Source organism: Hyla sarda, chromosome 6 (genome assembly GCF_029499605.1).
Source record: "Hyla sarda isolate aHylSar1 chromosome 6, aHylSar1.hap1, whole genome shotgun sequence".
Taxonomy (NCBI): domain Eukaryota; kingdom Metazoa; phylum Chordata; class Amphibia; order Anura; family Hylidae; genus Hyla; species Hyla sarda.
Window position 1 is genome coordinate 289,083,328 of NC_079194.1, and position 22,275 is coordinate 289,105,602.

The 22,275-nt window shown below is 46.2% G+C and overlaps 1 protein-coding gene across 6 annotated transcripts in view; it reads right to left on the reverse strand.

Annotated features, from left to right (window-relative positions):
• Window positions 1-340: 340 nt before the first annotated feature.
• Window positions 341-22,275, reverse strand: part of AMBRA1 (autophagy and beclin 1 regulator 1) — a gene marked incomplete at its 3' end in the record, with an annotated part of 120,294 nt that continues 98,359 nt past the window's right edge. For all 6 annotated transcript variants that reach the window (XM_056527654.1, XM_056527659.1, XM_056527655.1 and 3 more), the window contains 3 exon segments: window positions 341-531; window positions 990-1,079; window positions 11,278-11,417. In XM_056527654.1, the coding sequence (XP_056383629.1) occupies window positions 341-531; window positions 990-1,079; window positions 11,278-11,417 (421 nt within the window).

Below are 22,275 nucleotides of genomic sequence, written 5' to 3' on the forward strand. Positions count from 1 at the left end.
TAATGACAGTGCCTCTTTAAAGGAGAAATCCAGCAAAAATAAACATATCCCCTATCCACAGATAGGGGATAAGTAGCTGGTTGAGCGGGGTCCAACCTGCTGGGACCCCCCCCTTGCAGCACGCGCTTCATTAATTTCTATCAGAGCACCATAAAGACTCGAGTACAGCTCTCGGAGGATAAGTAGCTGATCTCAGAGGGTCCGACCACTGGGACCCCACGCAATCAGCTACTTATCCCCCATCATGAGGATAGGGGATAATTTAATTTTCATTGGAGTTCTCCTTTAAGCCAAATATCTAGTTAACCATTACCCTGCTGACTAAAGATGCGTGACTTACCTTCAGCGTTTGGTGCAGCAGGCCGGGTCTCCGGCACCTCCCTCTCAGTCTGCGTCTCAGCGTTCTGTAACTGTGGGGCAGGGGTCTGTGTGCCCTGTGACGTCACGGAGGTGCTGGGATTTCGAGGTTGGAGGCCAATGGCGTTCATTAGACCCATTTCTCGGTCTGATCTCCAGGAGGCACGGCTGGTCCTGGAGAAGTGAACATGAAATGCGACTCTTTAATTTCTTTCCTTATACAGATCCCTTTTATCTTGCCATGACTGAATAAAGCTAGTGTGATCAAAGGGAAGGTCCACAGTCTCCACCATTTTTTTTTTTTTTTTTTTTTTTACCCGCATCCAATGTATTGCGAATAAAAAAAAAAAAAAAAAAAAAACTTTTCCAATAGTCTGTCTCGCTTACTGTCTACAGCCCCTCGTCTTTATGACAAAGGGGACTATGCCAAATTTTCTATTTTAGTTGCAAGGTGGCACCTAAAATAAGGTTCTCCAAACATGGTGTACCTCCAGCTGTTGCAAAACTACAACTCCCAGCATGCCCGGACAGCCGAAGGCTGTCCGGGCATGCTGGGAGTTGTAGTTTTGCAAAAGCTGGAGGCAGCGAGGTTGGGAAACACTGATCTAAGCGATCGCATCAGATCTTCTTACCCAGGTCTCTCAGTGGTTCGAGTAGTGTTATGCTGGAGAATAGCTTCATTCATTTGCTCCCAAAACTGGTCACAGACGTTGTCGAATGCCCTGAAAACATAGAATAAAATATATTATAGAAAAAAAAATATATATACTGACGAGGGGCAAGCACCCCGAAACAGCTGTCTGCAGATGGGTACTCTTTCCTTCTGGAGAGAGAGTTCTGGCTTGGCATTAATCCCGATTAGCTTTTTATATTCCGTAACTGGAGCTAAGCTGATACCAGGGAACATCGCCTGAAAAGGTGATGTAATGAGCTGATTTGCTTATTCCCCTATATATATATATATATATATATATAATATGGAGTGTATGAGATAGCATCGGGCCTCGACCTCTGTGCTCGTGGTTGCCCAGGCAGCCAGCCTAGGATAAATGTACAAGAAGTCCAAAAACACAGCACCAGTCAGGTCATGGATCATAGAAAAGCTGGGTTGTCTTTATTTTCCCCACAACAATAGCAATGTTTCGGCGATAGTAGCCTTTATCAAGCTTGTGTGTATATATGTATGCGTGTGTGTGTGTGTATATATTATATATAAACACACACTTATATATGTATATAATGTATGTATGAGTAAGTGGTATGACTAAGGCGGACATGCTCCGCTGAAACGCGTCACCTTTGTTCATGCCGCAGTGTTTGTGTCCGTCTAATGAAGAATAAAGCTGTCATTTTTACCGCATGCCGAGTGCTGGACGCCCATTTCTTCCTCGTCTATGTGTACGTATGTATGTATGTGTATATATATATCCCTATCTCATATATATATATATACACACATACATACACACATATTACCGCACCCACATCATTGTGCATTTGTAAACCAAAATGGAGCCTGTCCCATACCTGCCACATCAGCAAAAAGAGGTAAGCGAAAGGCATACAGAAGAACCTCTACATTATTTTCTAACAACAACCTATACTTTACTATATATAAAAGAAAAGAAAATTCCCTAGAGTACTTCTTTAAAGTTGACTAGACCCACCAATTTCAACAGGAAAGACTGAATGGCTGAGTGACGTGTATGGTGCCCTCCCAATTCTCCTCCAATAGAGAACAATTGGGTATTTAAAAAAAAAAAATAAAAAAAAAAAAAAAAATTTTTTATACAAACATGATCCCTTTGTTTTTAGGAAAATAAGCCGCCCTCCAGAGGTGTCTGGCAGCGGTTTTGTCCCTTATCCAGGCTATGTGCGTGTGCAAACACATAGCAGATTCTTCCTAGCCAAGCTGGAAGCCAGATAAATCTGTTTTTGCAATTTAGATATAAAGGAGAAGAATGCATTGCAGAGAGGGACGGGTCCAGCGAAAGCCTCAGGCTTTGGGCCTGTAAGTTCAAACTGGTCACGGCATACAAAATAAAAATAATTATATATTATATATTTTATATATATATATATATATATATATATATATATATATATCTCTATCTATATCTATACACACACACCCCCCCCCGTGTGTATATATATATATATATATATATATATAAATATATATATATATATACACACACACACCGTGTGTGTGTGTGTGTGTGTGTGTGTGTGTGTGTGTGTGTGTGTGTATGTATATATATATATATATATATATATATATATATATACACACACACACATATACACACACACACACACACACACACACACACACACACACCCCGTATGTGTATATATTTATACAGTGTTCCCTCAACTTACAATGGTCTCAACATACAATGGTTTCAACATACAATGGTCTTTTCTGGACCATCGTAAGTTGAAACCAGACTCAACATACAATGTACAGACAGTCCAGATCTGTGATACCTGTCAATGGCTGGAAGAATCGGCCAATCAGAATGGGCATTCACTTGTAAAACCCCTGTATTACTGAAGTGTATGCACTGACTGGTGTCTGGTAGCGCCCCCTACAGTACAGGGAGGTATTACATGTTCTGTACTCTTTACCTGTCCCAGGGTTAGCTGCTCCTTTGGACACCAGGTGAGGGCGACTCCATTACTTTTTAGGACAGTGTGTACTGTACAGGACCCTGAAGAAGCTCCTGTCCTCTACATAGACCAGTGTTTCCCAAGCAGGGTGGCCTCAGCTGTTGCAAAACTACAACTCCCAGCATGCCCGGACAGCCGTTGGCTGTCCGGGCATGCTGGGAGTTGTAGTTTTGCAACAGCTGGAGGCTCCCTGCTTGGGAAACACTACATAGACAGTGATTACAGCTCCCAGCAGATCTTTCTTACTTTTATATATAAGGATTTGCTTTATCTGTATTACTTATCTACTTATTTTTGTTTAATCCTCACTTTTTCCTATTTTTGGATGACATTTTGGTGCCTTTACAACCAATGACCAGGTTTCCATAGAGCTCTGGTCTCAGCATACAATGGATTCAACATACAATGGTCGTCCCAGAACCGATTAATATTGTAACTTGAGGGACCACTGTGTGTGTATATATATATATATATATATATATATATATATATATATATATATATATACACACACTGTGTATGTGTGTATATATATATATATATATATATATATATATATATATATATATATATATATATACACACACACACACAAGCAAAAAGAAAGATAGCCAGAACAACAGCCTAATACACGGGTGCACACGGCTATGGCAGATACAGAGTATACAATAAAAGAGGATTGCAGCAGCACACATTGGTCAAAAATTGCGGCTCTTAGCGCACTTTTTGATCAAAACGTGTCCCCCATCCACCACGGGGAGGTAGCCTAATTTGGGATGGGACCCTAGCACAAATTCTGAGCCTAACACTCACCTCTGCTGGGCATATATTTTTGACCAATGTGTGCTGCTGCAATCCTCTTTTTTTGTATACTCTGTATCTGCCACAGCAGTGTGCACCCGTGTATTAGGTTGTTGTTCTGGCTATCTTTCTTTTTGCTTGTATGTACAATTCAGGGGGTAATGGCACCCTCTTTAGCTGTGCACCCCTCCCCCTTTTTCACAGGTGGAGTTTTAAATTGTTTACGGATCCAGCATTGCGCCCAGTCAGAGGATATATGCCCAGCAGAGGTGAGTGGATAGTTGAGTGTTAGGCTCAGAATTTGTGCTAGGGTCCCATCCCAAATTAGGCCACCTCCCCGTGGTGGATGGGGGACACGTTTTGATCAAAAAGTGCGCTAAGAGCCTCAATTTTTGACCAATGTGTGCTGCTGCAATCCTCTTTTTTTGTATACTATATAATATATATATATATATATATATATATATATATATATATACACACACACACACACACACACACACACACACACACATACTAGAATCTCCCAATAGTGGACACTTACCGAATACTAAATGACCGAATACTGTACTGTACTCACTCCAGAGTGTAATTATCTATAAAACACCATTTAATTCCCCCTTTATCCTCCGTGCCACTTAATATCCCCTGTGCAAAATCTTCCCCCCCTACCAGGCTCAGGTGCAGGGGCTCTTAGCGAGCTTGACGTCCTATTGACGTCCTCTGTGCGGCACTGACAGTGAGCAGCTGCCGACACTGCTCACAGTCAATGCAGTGCAGAGGACGTCAAGCCCGCTAAGAGCTCTTGCACCTGAGCCTGCTGGCCAGGTAAGAACAACAACAGGGACGGGAAGGAAGGGGAAAAGTGATGTGGCACAGAAGGTAACAAAAGGGGGGGGATGCTTTGGCACATGGGGAATAAGTGGCATTGGGGGTGTGTGTGCGCGCACGCATGATGTTGGCAGCGGATGTAAAGAAGCAGGAGGCTGCTGTTTAAACAGCAGTCTTCTGCTTATGTGTTTGGGGGGGGGGGGGGGGGCAGCGTGGGCCAGGGCCTCCTTTGAGCCTGAGCCCCTTACTAGAGGAATTGGTTGTACGCCCCTGACAGCGGCCCAGTGTACCAGGTAGGGATGGCACATAAGCCTGGTTGTCCGTTATTGGGAGTGTTTTGCTCACTAAGGGCAAGTCCGTGTCTGCTATTGGGAGTGTCCCCTAGTTGGAGGGTGCAAATACATTAACACTTATAGGACTATGCAAGGGAATAAAAAAACTGTCCGCTATTGGGGGGTGTCCACTAAGGGAGATTTTACTGTATATGTGTGTGTGTATTAAAAAAAGTAAAAAATAAAAAAAGCTAAATATTATTTTAATGTACAATTAAAAACAAAACAGGAGACCCACAAGCCCTGATAATAGGGAGAATATATTTCAATTACGCACAATAGTCTTTACGATGATGCTTAAAGGGGTACTCCGGTGGAAAACATTTTTTTTAATCAACTGGTGACAGAAAGTTAAACAGATTTGTAAATTACTTCTATTTAAAAATCTTAATCCTTCCAGTACTTATCAGCTGCTGTTTAACAAAGAGGAAGTCTATTTCTTTTTTAATTTCTTTTCTGTCTGACCACAGTGCTCTCTGCTGACACCTCTGTCCATGTCAGGAACTGTCCAGAGTAGGAGCAAATCCCCACAGCAAACCTCTCCTGCTCTGGACAGTTCCTGACATGGACAGAGGTGTCAGCAGAGAGCACTGTGATCAGACAGAAAATAAATTAAAAAAGAAAAGAACTTCCTCTGTATTTTACAGCAGCTGATAAGTACTGGAAGGATTAAGATTTTTTTAATAGAAGTCATTTACAAATCTGTTTAACTTTCTGTCACCAGTTGATTTAAAAAAAAATAAAATGTTTTCCACCAGAGTACCCCTTTAAGGACAGTGGTCTCCAAACTCTGACCCCCAAAACCCCCCGCGATGTTGCAAAACAAGCAGTTGGCTGTCCGGGCATGCTGGGAGTTATAGTTTTGCAACATCTGGAGGTCCACAGTGTGGAGACCTTTGCTTTGGATTGGCGCGAGGCTCAGATGTCGCACAAAGCTCTGTACAGGTCACATAGGACAGAAGTCTGTGTCTTATCTCAGTATTCTCTCTCCAATGATGCATTGTTTAGGCTGAACATGGCATTTCTGCATTCAGAACAAAGCGCATCCTCCGCTGGTTGCTAAGCAATGGCCCCGATGCCAACGAGAGTTGTGATTAAAGAGTACGTCTTTGGCAAGCCTTCCCTTTCCACATCTGATCAAGTTACAATTATGGATCAAATCCCGGTCGACTCTCATTTAACGCAATTAAGGAATAAACCGCGGTACAAAAGTTAAAAAAAAGTTCTCCGCCTCACCAGTTAAAGGGACAGTGAACCCAGATACCAATCGGAGAAAACATTACACTGTCTCCCAGCTGTACTATGAGGCAGCACTCCAGGAATTTTTTATTCAGGTTTATATAATACAACATAGACTATAATTAGAGAATAATTAAGAGGTTCTTGTGTATGCCTTTTGTTTACCTGTTTTAGCTCATGTGGCAGGCATGGGTTTGCAGCTATACTTCGCAATTGCACGAGAAAGCGCAATTCCATCACTGAAATGATTTCCTGATGCTGCCTACATTTCCCATCAGTCCTCTGGCTTTGCAGAGAGGGGGACACGGGCAGAGGGGCAAGAGGGGAATGGGCAGAGGGCCAGAGAGACCGACCGAGAGACAGAGGCAGACCGACCGAGAGACAGAGGCAGACCGACCGAGAGACAGAGGCAGACCGACCGAGAGACAGAGGCAGACCGACCGAGAGACAGAGGCAGACCGACCGAGAGACAGAGGCAGACCGACCGAGAGACAGAGGCAGACCGAGCGAGACCGACAGAGGCAGACCGAGCGAGACCGACAGAGGCAGACCGAGCGAGACCGACAGAGGCAGACCGAGCGAGACCGACAGAGGCAGACCGAGCGAGACCGACAGAGGCAGACCGAGCGAGACCGACAGAGGCAGACCGAGCGAGACCGACAGAGGCAGACCGAGCGAGACCGACAGAGGCAGACCGAGCGAGACCGACAGAGGCAGACCGAGCGAGACCGACAGAGGCAGACCGAGCGAGACCGACAGAGGCAGACCGAGCGAGACCGACAGAGGCAGACCGAGCGAGACCGACAGAGGCAGACCGAGCGAGACCGACAGAGGCAGACCGAGCGAGACCGACAGAGGCAGACCGAGCGAGACCGACAGAGGCAGACCGAGCGAGACCGACAGAGGCAGACCGAGCGAGACCGACAGAGGCAGACCGAGCGAGACCGACAGAGACAGCGAGCGAGATCGAGAGACAGCGAGCGAGATCGAGAGACAGCGAGCGAGACCGACAGACAGCGAGCGAGACCGACAGACAGCGAGCGAGACCGACAGACAGCGAGCGAGACCGACAGACAGCGAGCGAGACCGACAGAGACAGCGAGCGAGACCGACAGAGACAGCGAGCGAGACCGACAGAGACAGCGAGCGAGACCGACAGAGACAGCGAGCGAGACCGACAGAGACAGCGAGCGAGACCGAGACAGCGAGCGAGACCGAGACAGCGAGCGAGACCGAGACAGCGAGCGAGACCGAGACAGCGAGCGAGACCGAGACAGCGAGCGAGACCGAGACAGCGAGTGAGACCGAGACAGCGAGCGAGACCGAGACAGCGAGCGAGACCGAGACAGCGAGCGAGACCGAGACAGCGAGCGAGACCGAGACAGCGAGCGAGACAGAGACAGCGAGCGAGACAGAGACAGCGAGCGAGACAGAGACAGCGAGCGAGACAGAGACAGCGAGCGAGACAGAGACAGCGAGCGAGACAGAGACAGCGAGCGAGACAGAGAGCCAGACAGACAGAGAGCCAGACAGACAGACAGCCAGACAGACAGACAGCCAGACAGACAGAGAGCCAGACAGACAGACAGACAGAGAGAGAGGGGGACACACAGACAGAGGGGGAGAGAGAGAGGGGGAGAGAGACACAGAGAGATGTGTGGGGGTGGAGTTTGATCACTGCACCTGGTCACCTATTCAGGCTACTTGTGCTGGAGTTTGATCCACCCGATGTACTCCGGGGAAGTCAACTTAAGTCTTGGGTGCCAAACCCTGGTACAATAATGGGGTGCAGTGTTTGATCCCTGCTATACGGCACTGTGCATTCATACCATTTTATAACATATAAACATATATGGATCGGGATCTCTCTAGGGATTCCCCCAGTCCAATGTACTGTGCACCTATTCCTACTCTTCATCAAATTACATGTTGTTGTCTGTGCTTTATGACATCCCTGGAGGACACAACAATGTATCTGGAAGGTTCCTGTTCATCAGGGATATTGATTGACAGATCAATAACCACAGGAAGCCATAAGTTAATGTTGCTAAGATGATGACCTGTTTTAGAAGAAATTACACAAACTACATAATATTACACTGACATAAGTGGCCAGGCCTCTGCGTGTCACCCCCGGGAGGTCGGCACCTAGAGGAATAACCTATATCCAATGCATATACAATCTATGCTGACTAATTAATGCTTTAAAGGTGGGGGGAAGAGACCATAGGGACCTTTATGCCTTAGGGCCGCACACATCATAAAAAGCTATTTACAAATACTATCCGAGATGACCGTCTCAAAGGAAAACTGGTTAAAAAACAACCTGAACAGTGTTTCCCTACCAGGGTGCCTCCAGCTCTTGCAAAAATACAACTCCCATCATGCCCGGACAGCCAAAAGCAGTGGCTGTGAATGTGCACCGCAGCATCATTCATTTGGGGGGAGTCCAAGCGGTGGGACCCACCACCATTAAGATACTTAGAACCTATTCTGTACATAATTATAATATCAGGATAACCCCTTTAACAACACAGGGTCACAGTCCGGGTGTATAAAGTGAACTTCCTACCCAGTGAGTACCGGCTGCCACCAGCAGCTAGGAGTCGCTGCTAATGAGTGATGGCTGAATTTTCAGAAATTAATTCTTTAGATGCCGCAATCAAAGTCGAATGTGGCATCTAAAGTGTAAAAAAAAAGCATTACTGGTTGCATAGAGGGGTTGATCGGGACCCCCCCACAAAAAAATTGTGGGCGTTTCTGAGAAATCGTAGTTTAAAAATACTGTCAGGACCTCGTTTAGTAGCCACTGGGGTGGTTCTGGCGGCTCCTCTCCACTCTGCAAGAGCTGTGGGACACGCCGCTCCCTATCTGTGTATAGGGAGAGGAGTGTCACACAGCGTATGCAGGGCGATCAGCTTGCCGGCGCGATCAATGGGCCGGCGCTGTGGTGTTACAGTCACGGAAGCCTGTGGCTTCCGTGATTGTGACGCCACACCCCCTCCATTCATGTCTATGGGAGGGGGCGTGACGGCTAGTACACAGCAATCACGCCTCCTCCCATAGATAGTGAATGGAGGGGGCATGGTGGCTGTGATCGCCAGTCATCCGCCAAGGAGTGGCGTTCGCTCTATGCACTGGATGAATGGGGTGACGCAGCGGAGATCGCGGGGTGACGCAGCGGAGATCGCGGGGTGACGCAGCGGAGATCGCGGGGTGACGCAGCGGAGATCGCGGGGTGACGCAGCGGAGATCGCGGGGTGACGCAGCGGAGATCGCGGGGTGACGCAGCGGAGATCGCGGGGTGACGCAGCGGAGATCGCGGGGTGACGCAGCAGAGATCGCGGGGTGACGCAGCAGAGATCGCGGGGTGACGCAGCAGAGATCGCGGGGTGACGCAGCGGAGATCGCGGGGTTCCCCAGTGACCAGATCCCCGTGATCAGACGCGTTATGTGTATCATATAACGTGTCTAGCGGCAGAGTACCCCTTTAAGGGGAGCTACAGAAGTACCCATTAGCCCTGTGTGGGATCATTTTCTACAGCGATGGCCTGTGCCCTCATATGATGGGGACTTATCGGCAGTCTCAGGGTTCACAGACTTATTTTCCAACCTTTAGTATCAGACTCAATTCATTAGGTCTGAAATTATTCTCCATAAATACATTTTATTTCAGAAGAGAAGCAGTTCTGTGTGATCGCTCAGCGGGGAGGAGAGGCAGAACTAAAGGGATATTAAAGATATGAAGGCATCAGCTAAATACTTGGCACATCTGAGGTTATAGCTATTACACCATCTGACAGCGATACGGTTAAAACAAAGGAGCGGATTCAATGGTCATCTGTGATTGCAGTAAGCCATGTGACGGAAACTAGGGCAACCCCATCCATTCAGAACACCTAAGGGCCAAGTCATCCTAAACACTTCAAATGTCTGGCACACTAATGTTGCCAAGACCACCCCCCCAATATCCAGGGGCAAGCCTGACTGTAATATTCAATTCTCCCTCAGCTAGTGGGTATAGCCTAACATCTATGATGGCTCCTATACACACTGCACACACAGAATAAGGGAATCACACTCTTTTATATCTCCATGTATAACCTAAGAAGCAGTATGGAGGACATCATAGAGCAGTAGTAACGAGTCTAAGCTGTGAATCAAGCCCTAGGGTGAGATCTAATACACAGCTGTCTTTGCAGTCTCTCTGAACTCATGTGTTTGTAACCTGATGCCTCAGTGAGCTGCTAGTCTGTAAAAAGAGGATGGAATTGAGCAGTTTTTTCTCCCCAGAGTGAATGAAGGTTTAGTGGGCGGCGGAGGGAAAAGAGACAGATAAGAGGATAAAGGAAGCATTTTTCTCTGATAAGACATATAACAAAGGTCCTTATACAAGTTGTACTACTAGTATGCTAAGTCTATTGACCATTTAAACAGTTTGCATAAACATAAATTTAGGAAATGACCAACACATCTTAAATAGGCACTGTTCGATCCAAAAACTTTTTATATGTTGTTACTGACAAAAAATCACCTTTTGTAAAATGGTTGTTTACAAAATGTTGAACATTTCATAAAGAAAACGGCTCCTGAAAAGCCCACCTCTAGGGGTCCCCATACCTCCTGAACACTTACCAGTCCTGCAGCAGTATCAGGCTTGTCCGTGAGTCATGGACAAGGCTGCATGAGCAGGCGCACCAATCACCTCCTACCACCACAAGGGAGGACATGCCCCCTCCCATCACTACAAGGTAGGGTCAAGCCCCCTTCCACCACACACCAATCATCTCCCACCACCACAAGGAGGGACAGGCCCCCTCCCACCACACACCAATCACCCCCCTCCCCCAAGGAGGGACACGCCCCCTTCACTTGAGAGGATTTCTAACACTGTGAGCTAATAAAAAGATGGATTTTTATAATAAATATAGGTTATAAAGACATAAAAATTAGATTTACATGGTCAGGATTAGGTACTGAGTAACATTTATTTTTGTGGCATCTGACAGGTTCGCTTTAAGCTTAGAAGGGGGCCAATACTTACTCTGGTCGACAGATCACCAGATCCCCCTTGTTGGTACCATAAGCTAATCCCAGGCCAGGCTCGGGTAGCCAACGAGCTGAATTGATGCTGACATGTCTCCTCTGATCCGCAGGCATAGGATATAGCACATTGAAGACACGCTAGAGGGGAAATAAAGAACAGTCAGTACAATAACTATATGGTTTTCTGAATCAAAGAAGGGAACATTTTTATGGAATGAATAAAAAAAAAAGGTACAAAAAAATTGACATGTTAAATGGACACTAGTAATTTAAATGGAAACTGTGTATTCATTTCCCCTGTGATGGCGCTGCTGGGGAACAGAATACTTGCTGATCACTGAGGTTCCAAGAAGCAATAACAACCAATATGGCTGCCACTGCAGCTCCCATACAGAGAGACAGCCACTAAGCTTCCCTAGAAGTGCAAACCCACCTAGCTATCGATCAATTCAGCAACAATAGATTCTTAAAGTCTACCTTTTATTTCAGGGGAATTGTCAGGATAAGCCCCCTGTGTGTACATAGCACTATTTCTTATCATTATTTAACTCATATATAGCATTTTTACCCCATTTCTGCTCTGCAGGGTCCATCTCTAGCTTTCAGTTCTCTCAGAGCTGGTGGGCAGAACCTTATGTCTATGATGTCTCCCCATACACTGCACACACAGAGGAGGAGATCCTGTACTTCTATGTCTCTATACACTGTACACACACAGAGGAAGAGATCCTGCACTTCTATATCTCTATACACTGTACACACAGAAGAGGAGATGCTGCACTTCTATATCTCTATACACTGTACACACAGAGGAGGAGACGCTGCACTTCTATATCTCTATAAACTGTACACACAGAGGAGGAGATCCTACACCTCTATATACTGAACACACAGACGAGGAGATCCTGCACTTCTATGCCTCTATACAATGTACACAGAGGAGGAGATCCTGCACTTCAATGTCTCTATACACTATACACACAGAGGAGGAGATCCTGCACTTCTATGTCTCTATACACTGTACACACAGAGGAGGAGATCCTGCACTTCTATGTCTTTATACACTGTACACACAGAGGAGGAGATCCTGCACTTCTATATCTCTATACACTGTACACAGAGGAGGAGATCCTGCACTTCTCCTCTGTGTACAGTGTATAGAGATATAGAAGTGCAGGATCTCCTCCTCTGTGTACAGTGTATAGAGATATAGAAGTGCAGGATCTCCTCCTCTGTGTACAGTGTATAGAGATATAGGAGATCCGGCACTTCTATATCTCTATACACTGTACACAGAGGAGGAGATCCTGCACTTCTATGTCTCTATACAGTGTACACACAGAGGAGGAGATCCTGCACTTTTATGTCTCTATACACTGTACACAGAGGAGGAGATACTGCACTTCAATGTCTCTATACACTGTACACACAGAGGAGGAGATGCTGCACGTCTATGTCTCTTTGCACTGTACACACAGGAGGAGATCCTGCACGTCTATGTCTCTATACACTGTACACAGAGGAGGATATGCTGCACTTCTATTTCTATACACTGTACACAGAGGAAGAGATCCTGCACTTCTATGTCTCTATACACTGTAAACACAGAGGAGGAGATCCTGCACTTCTATGTCTATACATTGTACACACAGAGGAGGAGATCCTGCACTTCTATGTCTCTATACACTGTACACACAGAGGAGGAGATCCTGCACTTCTATATCGCTATACACTGTAAACACAGAGGAGGAGATCCTGCACTTCTATGTCTCTATACACTGTACACACAGAGGAGGAGATCCTGTACTTCTATATCTCTATACACTGCACACACAGAGGAGGAGATCCTGCACTTCTATGTCTCTATAGACACAGCCTAAACAACAAAAGCAGCATGGAAGGCATGATAAAGCAGCATATGTTACTTACAGAGTTGTCTCTTTGCTGTCTCTTAGCAGCTTTTGTGTTTTACCTCCCATATACTTTTATTGCTTGCAATTTGACCTAGGAGTTAACAGTAGGCTGCGTTTTTGTCTAATAGGATATTAACTTGTACTATTGATTTATGCAAAGTTTGCTGTAACGACAGTGTCTATTTAAAGGGGATCTGTCAGCAGGTTTTTAGGGTAGAAAGCAAGGGCATGACTGTATAAGGCATTTGACCTGAATCTGTACAGACTAATGAGAGGTATGTACGGATTCAGGGTCAAAAACCCTATACAGTCATGCCCTTACTTTATACCCTTCAAACCCACTTACAGATCTGCAGTTCAGGAGCCTAGGAAAGTTGGTTGACGGCTCTATGCAAGCTATGATAATGTTAATTTTGGTCACCTAGCTTTCCCCACAAACAGATTGCTTGACCACGACGACACATTGTGTTCACAGGGTCATCTGATGGTGCTAGATGGAAATGCCCTTTAAACATCATAACCCAGTACAGCTAATAAGTTTCCATCAAGTACACAGGCTTAGCATGGGGGCTGCTAATCTCTGTAAGAGCAGTGAGTGGCGCGTAACGTGGTGATCCCCCAGCCACGGAAATACCCGTCTGTTGAGCGTCACCTCTCTGGCGTTATCTATCTTAAGAGCGGGGGATTGGAGGCAATGTGGTATTGACAGATAAGCCATTAAGGCATCATAAAGATGAATCAATGGCAGCAATAGGATACTGGAATCCGCAGGAGGTGCGCTGGTTAAAAGACGTTTATTGACATTCGGTGATTTCAAGTGACAGGGGGTCTTGCAATTACGATATGACGTCAATCCCGCGCCGGAACCTCCCGGGCCTACGAAAACAGACACTTTCACCTGTCCAGCTCAAGATATCTATGTCTTAAAGCTCAAGATTGTCTCTCTCCCCCCCCCCCCCCCCCAAATTACATTGTATTCGATTTGTCTTGTTCCTAAATCAACGCGAAAGATGACTAACAGAGAACCTACCTCTATGATCTTTAATGGGTTAACTGTTCGAACGGCCATAACAATCCCTGCCCCCCACATAAACATGTATGTGAATGAAATGCAGTCCAGGCATGTGTACCACCCAGGTAAATCCCTACTATGGCTTATGTCAGTGTTTTCCAACCAGGGAGCCTCCAGCTGCTGCAAAACTACAACTCCCAGCATGCATGGACAGCCGAAGGCTGTCCAGGCATGCTGGGAGTTGTAGTTTTGCAACAGCTGGAGGCACCCTGGTTAGGAAACACTGGTTTATGTTTTGTTCGACTCGGCTATTCATCTGAATGGGCTCCATATAATACCAAATTTTCCTCGCTGGTCGCCGTCACCTTTTCTGGCAAAATTTGCGTGTTTGCCAGGAGTGGGTACAAAGGTGATTTGCTGGTCACGCCAAGTGCAGTACGACTACAGCTTTAAATGCAATAGTGATCACACCACAAGTCCTAATGGGGAAACTCCAGTACTAAACTAATTATTCTCTATGCACCCACCTAAATCTACACCCCCCAACTCTCCTGGTGCACAAAGCGGTTTTGAGCACCGCACGAAGCGGAGGTCGACGCGCCGCTTCTATGCATCTCTATGGGAGAGCCAGAGACACACGAGCGCTGCATCTTCGGCTCTCCCATAGAGACGCATGGAGGGGGCGTGTTCACCATCATCCTGTGCGGTGGTCGACACCACTCCATGCACAAGGAGAGCAGGGCAGAAGATACCGTGTGGAGGAGGGGGGGTTACAGCGGTCAGACCCCCTACAATCAGACACTTATTCCCTATCCTCAGTATAAAGGAATAAGTAGTTAAAGTGTACCTCTCTTCAAATGAACTTTTGATACATTTTAGATTAATGAATGTTGAATAACTTTCCAATAACATGTTAATGAAAAATATGCTTCTTTCTATTGTACTTTTCCCGATCAGTCCTGTCAGCAAGCATTTCTGACTCATGCTGGAGTCCTAAACACTCAGAGCTGCCAGCCTGCTTTGTTCACAGCCAAACGGGCTGTGAACAAAGCAGGCTGGCAGCTCTGAGTGTTCTCCTTTGTGAACAAAGCAGACTGGCAGCTCGTAGTGTTTAGGACTCCAGCATGAGTCTGAAATGCTTGCTGCCAGGACTGGTAGGGAGACCCCTAGTGGTCATTTCTTCAAAGTGGAAAATTTAATAGAAAGAAGCATATTTTTTAATAACATGCAATTGTAAAGTTATTCTGCATACATTAATCTATAATATATCAAAAGTTTTTTTGATGAGAGGTACCCTTTAAAGGGGTACTCCAGTGGGAAAAAAAAAAATCTAAATCATCTGGTGCCAGAAATGTAAACAGATTTGTAAACTACAAGTGAAAAATGTAATCCTGCACTCAACTCACCGCATGGGTACCGACTATTCTGCTCCTTCTCCTGGATCCTCCGTCCGCTCAGAGGTGAATGCCGGCGGTTTCGCGCACAGTGATGATGCATCATCACTGTGCGCGAAACTGCCGGCAGTCGCCTCTGAGCGCCCCACGCCATGGAAGTCTGTTGAGCGGACGGAGGATCCAGGAGAAGGAGCAGAATAGTCGGTACCCATGCGGTGAGTGCAGGATTACATTTTTCACTTGCATTGCACTTTATGATTCTGGTTATCATTTGTCCTAGCACCGTCGAGGGACCCATTTACGCCTATAGATCCACTGCCGGTATCCTTTATTGTTCTATTTAAATTGGTAGCATTACTTACCTCACAGTAGGGCCACTTGGACCTTTCTTCTTCTTGTTTATAGATTTGTAAATTACGTCTATTTAAAAATCTTAATTCTTCCAGTACTTATCAGCTGCTGTATGCTCCACAGGAAGTGGTGTAGTTCTTTCCAGTCTGACCACAGTGCTCTCTGCTGACACCTCTGTCCATAAACAGGAACTGTCCAGAGCAGGAGATGTTTGCTATGGGGATTTGCTCCTGCTGTGGACAGTTCCTGACATGGACAGAGGTGTCAGCAGAGAGCACTGTGATCAGAAAGAAAAGAAATTCAAAAAGAAAAGAACTTCCTGTGGAGCATAGAGCAGCTGATGAGTGCTGGAAGGATTAAGATTTTATAATAGAAGTAATTTACAAATCTGTGTAACTTTCTGGCACCAGGTTATAAAAAATAAATAAAAACGTTTCCACCGGAGTTCCCCTTTAAACAGAAAATGCACTTGAAACCCCACACGAATAGGATATATTCTAAAAATGGTCCAGGTAAGTTAACTGATCTTTGGACAGGCAGATATGTAAAAAAAAAAAATAGCCTTGGCGGGGGTCCGTGACATCAAACCCAAGAACGAAGGGCTGTCGCCCTCCAACAAGCATCATGCTATCCCAATCAGGACAATAGAAGTGCCACCACTATAGCTTGAAGGTGTTTACAAGATATTCGGCCGCTTATACATTGAGCACGATTCTAAAACAACATACATTGGCTTCCTCTAGTTTTATCATTTCGTGCTGTCTATTCAGGAGATTTGGAGATCCGTATCAATAAAAGATATATCGGGATAAGATATGTACAAATTATCAGGACCACTTCATTCATTCTGGGCACTGTTCTGGAGAATGGGGTGGGCAGCAGACAGTCCCGCCGCAATCTTAGACTCTATACTGTGTATAAGGATAGGATATGAATACATCTTTAAGTGAGGGGTCACATTACTAATCCAGTGACTATTCGTGTGGCACCAACACTGAAATAACTGGGTGGTTTTAAAGTGTACCTGTCGTCAAATTTTTATTTTTTTATATAGTGTAGATAATACTATTATTATATGTATATTTGCAATATACATTGGTTAAAAAAAGGTGTATATTTTTGTCCCTGCAGCTATTGCCTGTGTGTCTCATTGAGGAGTCCAAATAAAGGAAGTGAGGGTGGACAAGCGGGGCTCTGTGCACCGAGGACAAGCGGGGCTCTGTACACCGAGGACAAGCGGGGCTCTGTGCACCGAGGACAAGCGGGGCTCTGTGCACCAAGGACAAGCGGGGCTCTGTGCACCGAGGACAAGCGGGGCTCTGTACACCGAGGACAAGCGGGGCTCTGTACACCGAGGACAAGCGGGGCTCTGTACACCGAGGACAAGCGGGGCTCTGTACACCGAGGACAAGCGGGGCTCTGTACACCGAGGACAAGCGGGGCTCTGTACACCGAGGACAAGCGGGGCTCTGTACACCGAGGACAAGCGGGGCCCTGTACACCGAGGGCAAGCGGGGCCCTGTACACCGAGGGCAAGCGGGGCCCTGTACACCGAGGGCAAGCAGGGCTCTGTACACCGAGGACAAGCAGGGCTCCGTACACCGAGGACAAGCAGGGCTCCGTACACCGAGGACAAGCAGGGCTCCGTACACTGAGGACAAGCAGGGCTCCGTACACTGAGGACAAGCAGGGCTCTGTACACTGAGGACAAGCAGGGCTCTGTACACTGAGGAAAAGCAGGGCTTTGTGCACTGAGGCTCTATGACATGCCCCTGGCCAACACATCAGGATGATTGACAAGCCAGGAGCCTGCACAGAGCCCTCCCTCACTTCCTGTATTTGGTCTCCTCACATAGACAAACAGGCAATAGCTGCAGGAACAGCATTTTTTCACCCAAAAATATACACATTTTTTAAACAAATATATATATATATATATATATATATATATATATAGGTATTATCTACATTATATAAAAAGTTTTTGTTGACGACAGGTACACTTTAAGGCTCCTACATGATCCGCACTCATCAAAAAGCACCCCAACGTAGGTGATGCCATGTTCTCGTGGCCACTGGAGGCAGTTCCATCACATTTGGGAGCACAGCGATGGGGTCTTCCGTACGACAGTACCGCTTCAGACGGCCCCAGTGTTCATTACGAGCGTCCAAAAAAGTGCCCTCCTTATATACAGGTAAGGATCGAAAACTCCATTCCCGTAAGTATTAACTCCACGTGAATGTTTTTCTTAAAGCTGCTTTTACAGGCCGCCAACTGCGCCATCCGTCAGTTTGTAACCTGCGTGCTTCTCGTGTAGACAAGCTCCCCGGAGAGCGTTCAAACTCGCATTGCCAATAAAAGCCTGTTCACGCAGCCCTACCGCTGAGGTCGCCCGTGTCATCATTACCGAGGAAGCAGCTTTTAATCGCATGACACCGTTCTACAGATAAAATTAACAAGATCGGCCCCAGAGAAGAGATAATGAGCGGCGACGGCCCGAGCGTTAATCCTTCTGCTCATCCCCTCTGCAAAACACGCTTGCAGCGTCTCTTCTTTAGAGACATCGCGCAGCCGAATGTGCTCCGCGCCATCCCGGCCAGGGGCATTGCCTTAAACCTTGTTCCTGATGCCAACCCAATCCTATCTCTATCGCCGCACCTTGGTGCGTGCCCTGCAGCGCTCAGAGCTATTCTGGATGAGCACCCACCCACACAGCAGAGAACTCTCTGTAATGCTCCTTGGTGTATACAGCGTGCTCCTGAGGCTGAACCTGAAACCCCCTCCCCCCCCCCCCCGTATTATACAGCTGACCTGTTGACAGTGACTGGCTGAACAGATGCTCCATGACCCAAAAGATAAACTATCCACGGAAAAGGGCTACTGAATATCTGCAAAAACATTTTGCCGTACTTTAAAGGTGTATTCTCATCTCCAAAAGTGATCTCCTATCCACAGAATAGAACACCGGTCTCCAATCTGTAGGAAAACTACAACTCCCAGCATGAACGGACAGCCGTTGGCTGTCCGTGCATGCTGGGAGTTGTGGTTTTCCAGCAGCTGGATTTCCACAGTGTGGAGACTACTGAAATTGGAGAAGAGTAGCTAAATTTTGTGGGGTGGTCCAACAGCTGGGACCCCCACCGATCATGAGAATGGAGGTCAGTTATCCTCGGAATGAGTGTAGCAGCAGTGCGCTTGCGCTCCATCTGTTCTCTATGGGGCTTCCAAACACTTCCCAAAGAGAATAAATAAAATAAATAAAAATGAATGCATGCAAATGCACGCTCATAAAAAAACATGAATATGGAGGTCAATTATCCTCAGAATGCGCGGCTAGAGCTAGTGTGCATGCGCGGCTAGAGCTTCATTCATTCATTCATTCGCTATGGGGCGTCAAATAGGAATTAATTATAAAAAATGAATGACTGCAAATGCTCATTCATGAAAATGGAGGTCAATTATCCTTCAAGTGAATGGAGCGGCAGTGCGCATGCGCGGCTAGTGCTCCATTCATTTTCTACAGGGCTAAACATTACCCATAGAGACTAAATGAATGCAAAAGCGCAATGGGGAAAATAAGGTAAACTACCCTTAAATGGGTACTCCGCTGAAACATTTTACTCCTATCCAAAAGATAGGAGAAGAGATGTTAGATCGTGGGGGTCCTGCCGCCGGGGACCCCTACGATCTCTGCTGCGGCACTCCGCTCAGTGCCCGATGACTGGCGATGCCAGTCGCCACTAGCCATCATGCCCCGTCCCATAGACATGAACGAGGGGGCGTGGCATAGGGATGTTAAGAGCAGAGTACCCCTTTAAAATTAATGGAGTAGCAGTGTGCATGGCAGCTAGAGCTCCATTCATTCTCTATGGGGCTTCTAAACATTCCTCAGAGAATGGATGAATGCAAAAGCGCACTGATGAAAACGGAGGTCAATTATCTTTTGAATAAATGGGGCGGAAGTGCGCATGCGCGACTAGTGCACCATTAGTTCTCTATAAGGCTTCTAAACATTCACCATAGAGAATGAATGCAAACGCGCACACATGAAAATGAAGTAAATTATCCGTAAAATGAATGGAGCAGCAGTGCGCATGGCAGCTAGAGCGCCATTCTCTCTCTATGGGGCTTCCAAACATTCCTTATGGAGAATTAATGCAAATGCGCACTTATGAAAACTGAGCTCAATTATCATTCGAATGAATGTAGCGGCAGTACGCATGCACAGCTAGTGGTCCAGGTCTTTATGGGGGCTTTCAAACATTTTCCATATCGAATGAACCAATTGCAAATGTGCACTCATTGGATTGGAGACCAAATAATCTTCGAATGAATAGAGCAGCTGTGCGCATGCGCGGGTAGTGCTCAGTTTGTTCTCTATGGGGCTTTCAAACATTACTTAGAGAATGAATGATTGCAAAAGTGCACTCATAAAAAACATGAAAATGGAAGTCAATTATCCTCTGAAAGGAACGCAAGTGCGCATGCGCAGCTAGTGCTCCGTTCATTCTTTGTGGGACTTCCAAACCATTGGCCATAGAAAACTATGTACTAGCAGCAAATAACACACTGCTGCTCCATTCATTCTGAGGATAATTGACCTCTGTTCTCAATATCTGAGGAGGTCCCCCCCCCCTACAGATTAGCTGCTACTTTTGATATTGGAATCACTTTGCCTTTAAGTATATGGGGAAGATGCATCAAGCTGTTTTACAAGAGCACACCTCTCAGAATAATCTATTTTCTGCAGCCTCCGCTAGAATTGGCCTTTAAGTCCGCGCAGAACATTAGGAGCCTCCCCATTGACTGTAGTGCAATTCCAAAAAAATTATCCGCCTCGGAAATTCCGCAACAGAACGTCTGAGTGCAGAGAGCAGTAGAATCCCACTGAAAACAATGGGAGGCTGCTGCAAGCGAAATTCCACTTCGAATTATTTTGAATGGAATTTCCATTGTGGGCATGGGCCCCAAGAAGCTGCGCTCTGATTGGCTGCTATGGGCAGCAAAGAGAATCTTATAAGACAGAAGGATAAACCTCCCCCTATACGTTTAAAGGGGCATTCCAGCCGAAAACATCTTCTCCCCTATCCAAAGAATAGGGTATAAGAGGTCTGATCGCAGGGGGGGGGGGGGGGCGCTGCTGGGGACCCACCACGATCTCTGTGCAGCACCCGCATTATATGCCAGGCTGCTGCTCAAGTCTCGGAAACCTCTTTGTTTCTGGGACTGGAGACGTGACATCACGCCACACTACGCCCCCTCCATTTATGTCTATGGGAGGGGCGTGACGGTAGTCACGCTCCCTCCCATAGACATGAATGGAGGGGGCGTGGTTGGGTGTCACGAGGGGCGTGGCCAGCTGCAGGCTCCCCACGATCAGACATCTTATCCGCTATCCTTTGGATAGGGGATAAGATGTCTTTGGCAGGAATACCCCTTTAAAGTAAAGGTGGAGGACCTTTCTAAAAGGCTATAATGCTAATACTCAGGCTTATCATTTTGCCTTTTTCTGCTTTGTCTTGTCAAGATCATCACGCAGTTCCGGACTCAGATTTTTGGAATTTCCGATTATAAGATGCAGGTTCTCCCGAAATTCAGGAATGCGGCCTGTAAATCCTTCGAGGTGATAAAGATCATCTACATTATCTGCCACAGATTATGTGCTGTTAGTAGAGATCCAACACTGCGCCAATCCTCTGAACAGACAATCTCCATTATGAACTCGTAACATCCCAGGACCATAGAGGTAAAATGTCGTGATGGTCACATGATCAGCTCCGCCACCCACCTTGTATCCGCATCACTACCCAACATACACGTGCAATATGGAAAACTGGCAGAGAAGGCGGCAGAACACGGGAGCTGATGATTTAATGAGGATTTTTGTAATTGTGATAATTTAGGACTAAACGCCAACATGCAAACTAATCCCGGATTAAGTCTGTCACAGAAGGAAAAAATATATATAAAGCAGTTCCATAGTGAAAAATGAATAAGGCACTCACCGGGCTGGAGAACATGCGGAACTAGTTTATTGGAAATGATAAAATAGTGTTATGGATAATAGATACAAAATGAAGATCATTCTTCTGAAATGGTGGTTGCATCCTGTACTACGCCCTATGGGACCATCCTCTTTTGGCACAGAGAAAATATGACGCAATGCTTATGTAAACATATTAAACTAACCAATTAGAATGCTTACACCATGTGCTACCCCCTACTGAAGGATATATCTTGTGTGTAAGCAATACAATAAACCGGTGAACCATTTTGACTCAGCCCTGTGTCAATGTGTTTTTCTCCGTGCACGTATTATCTAATT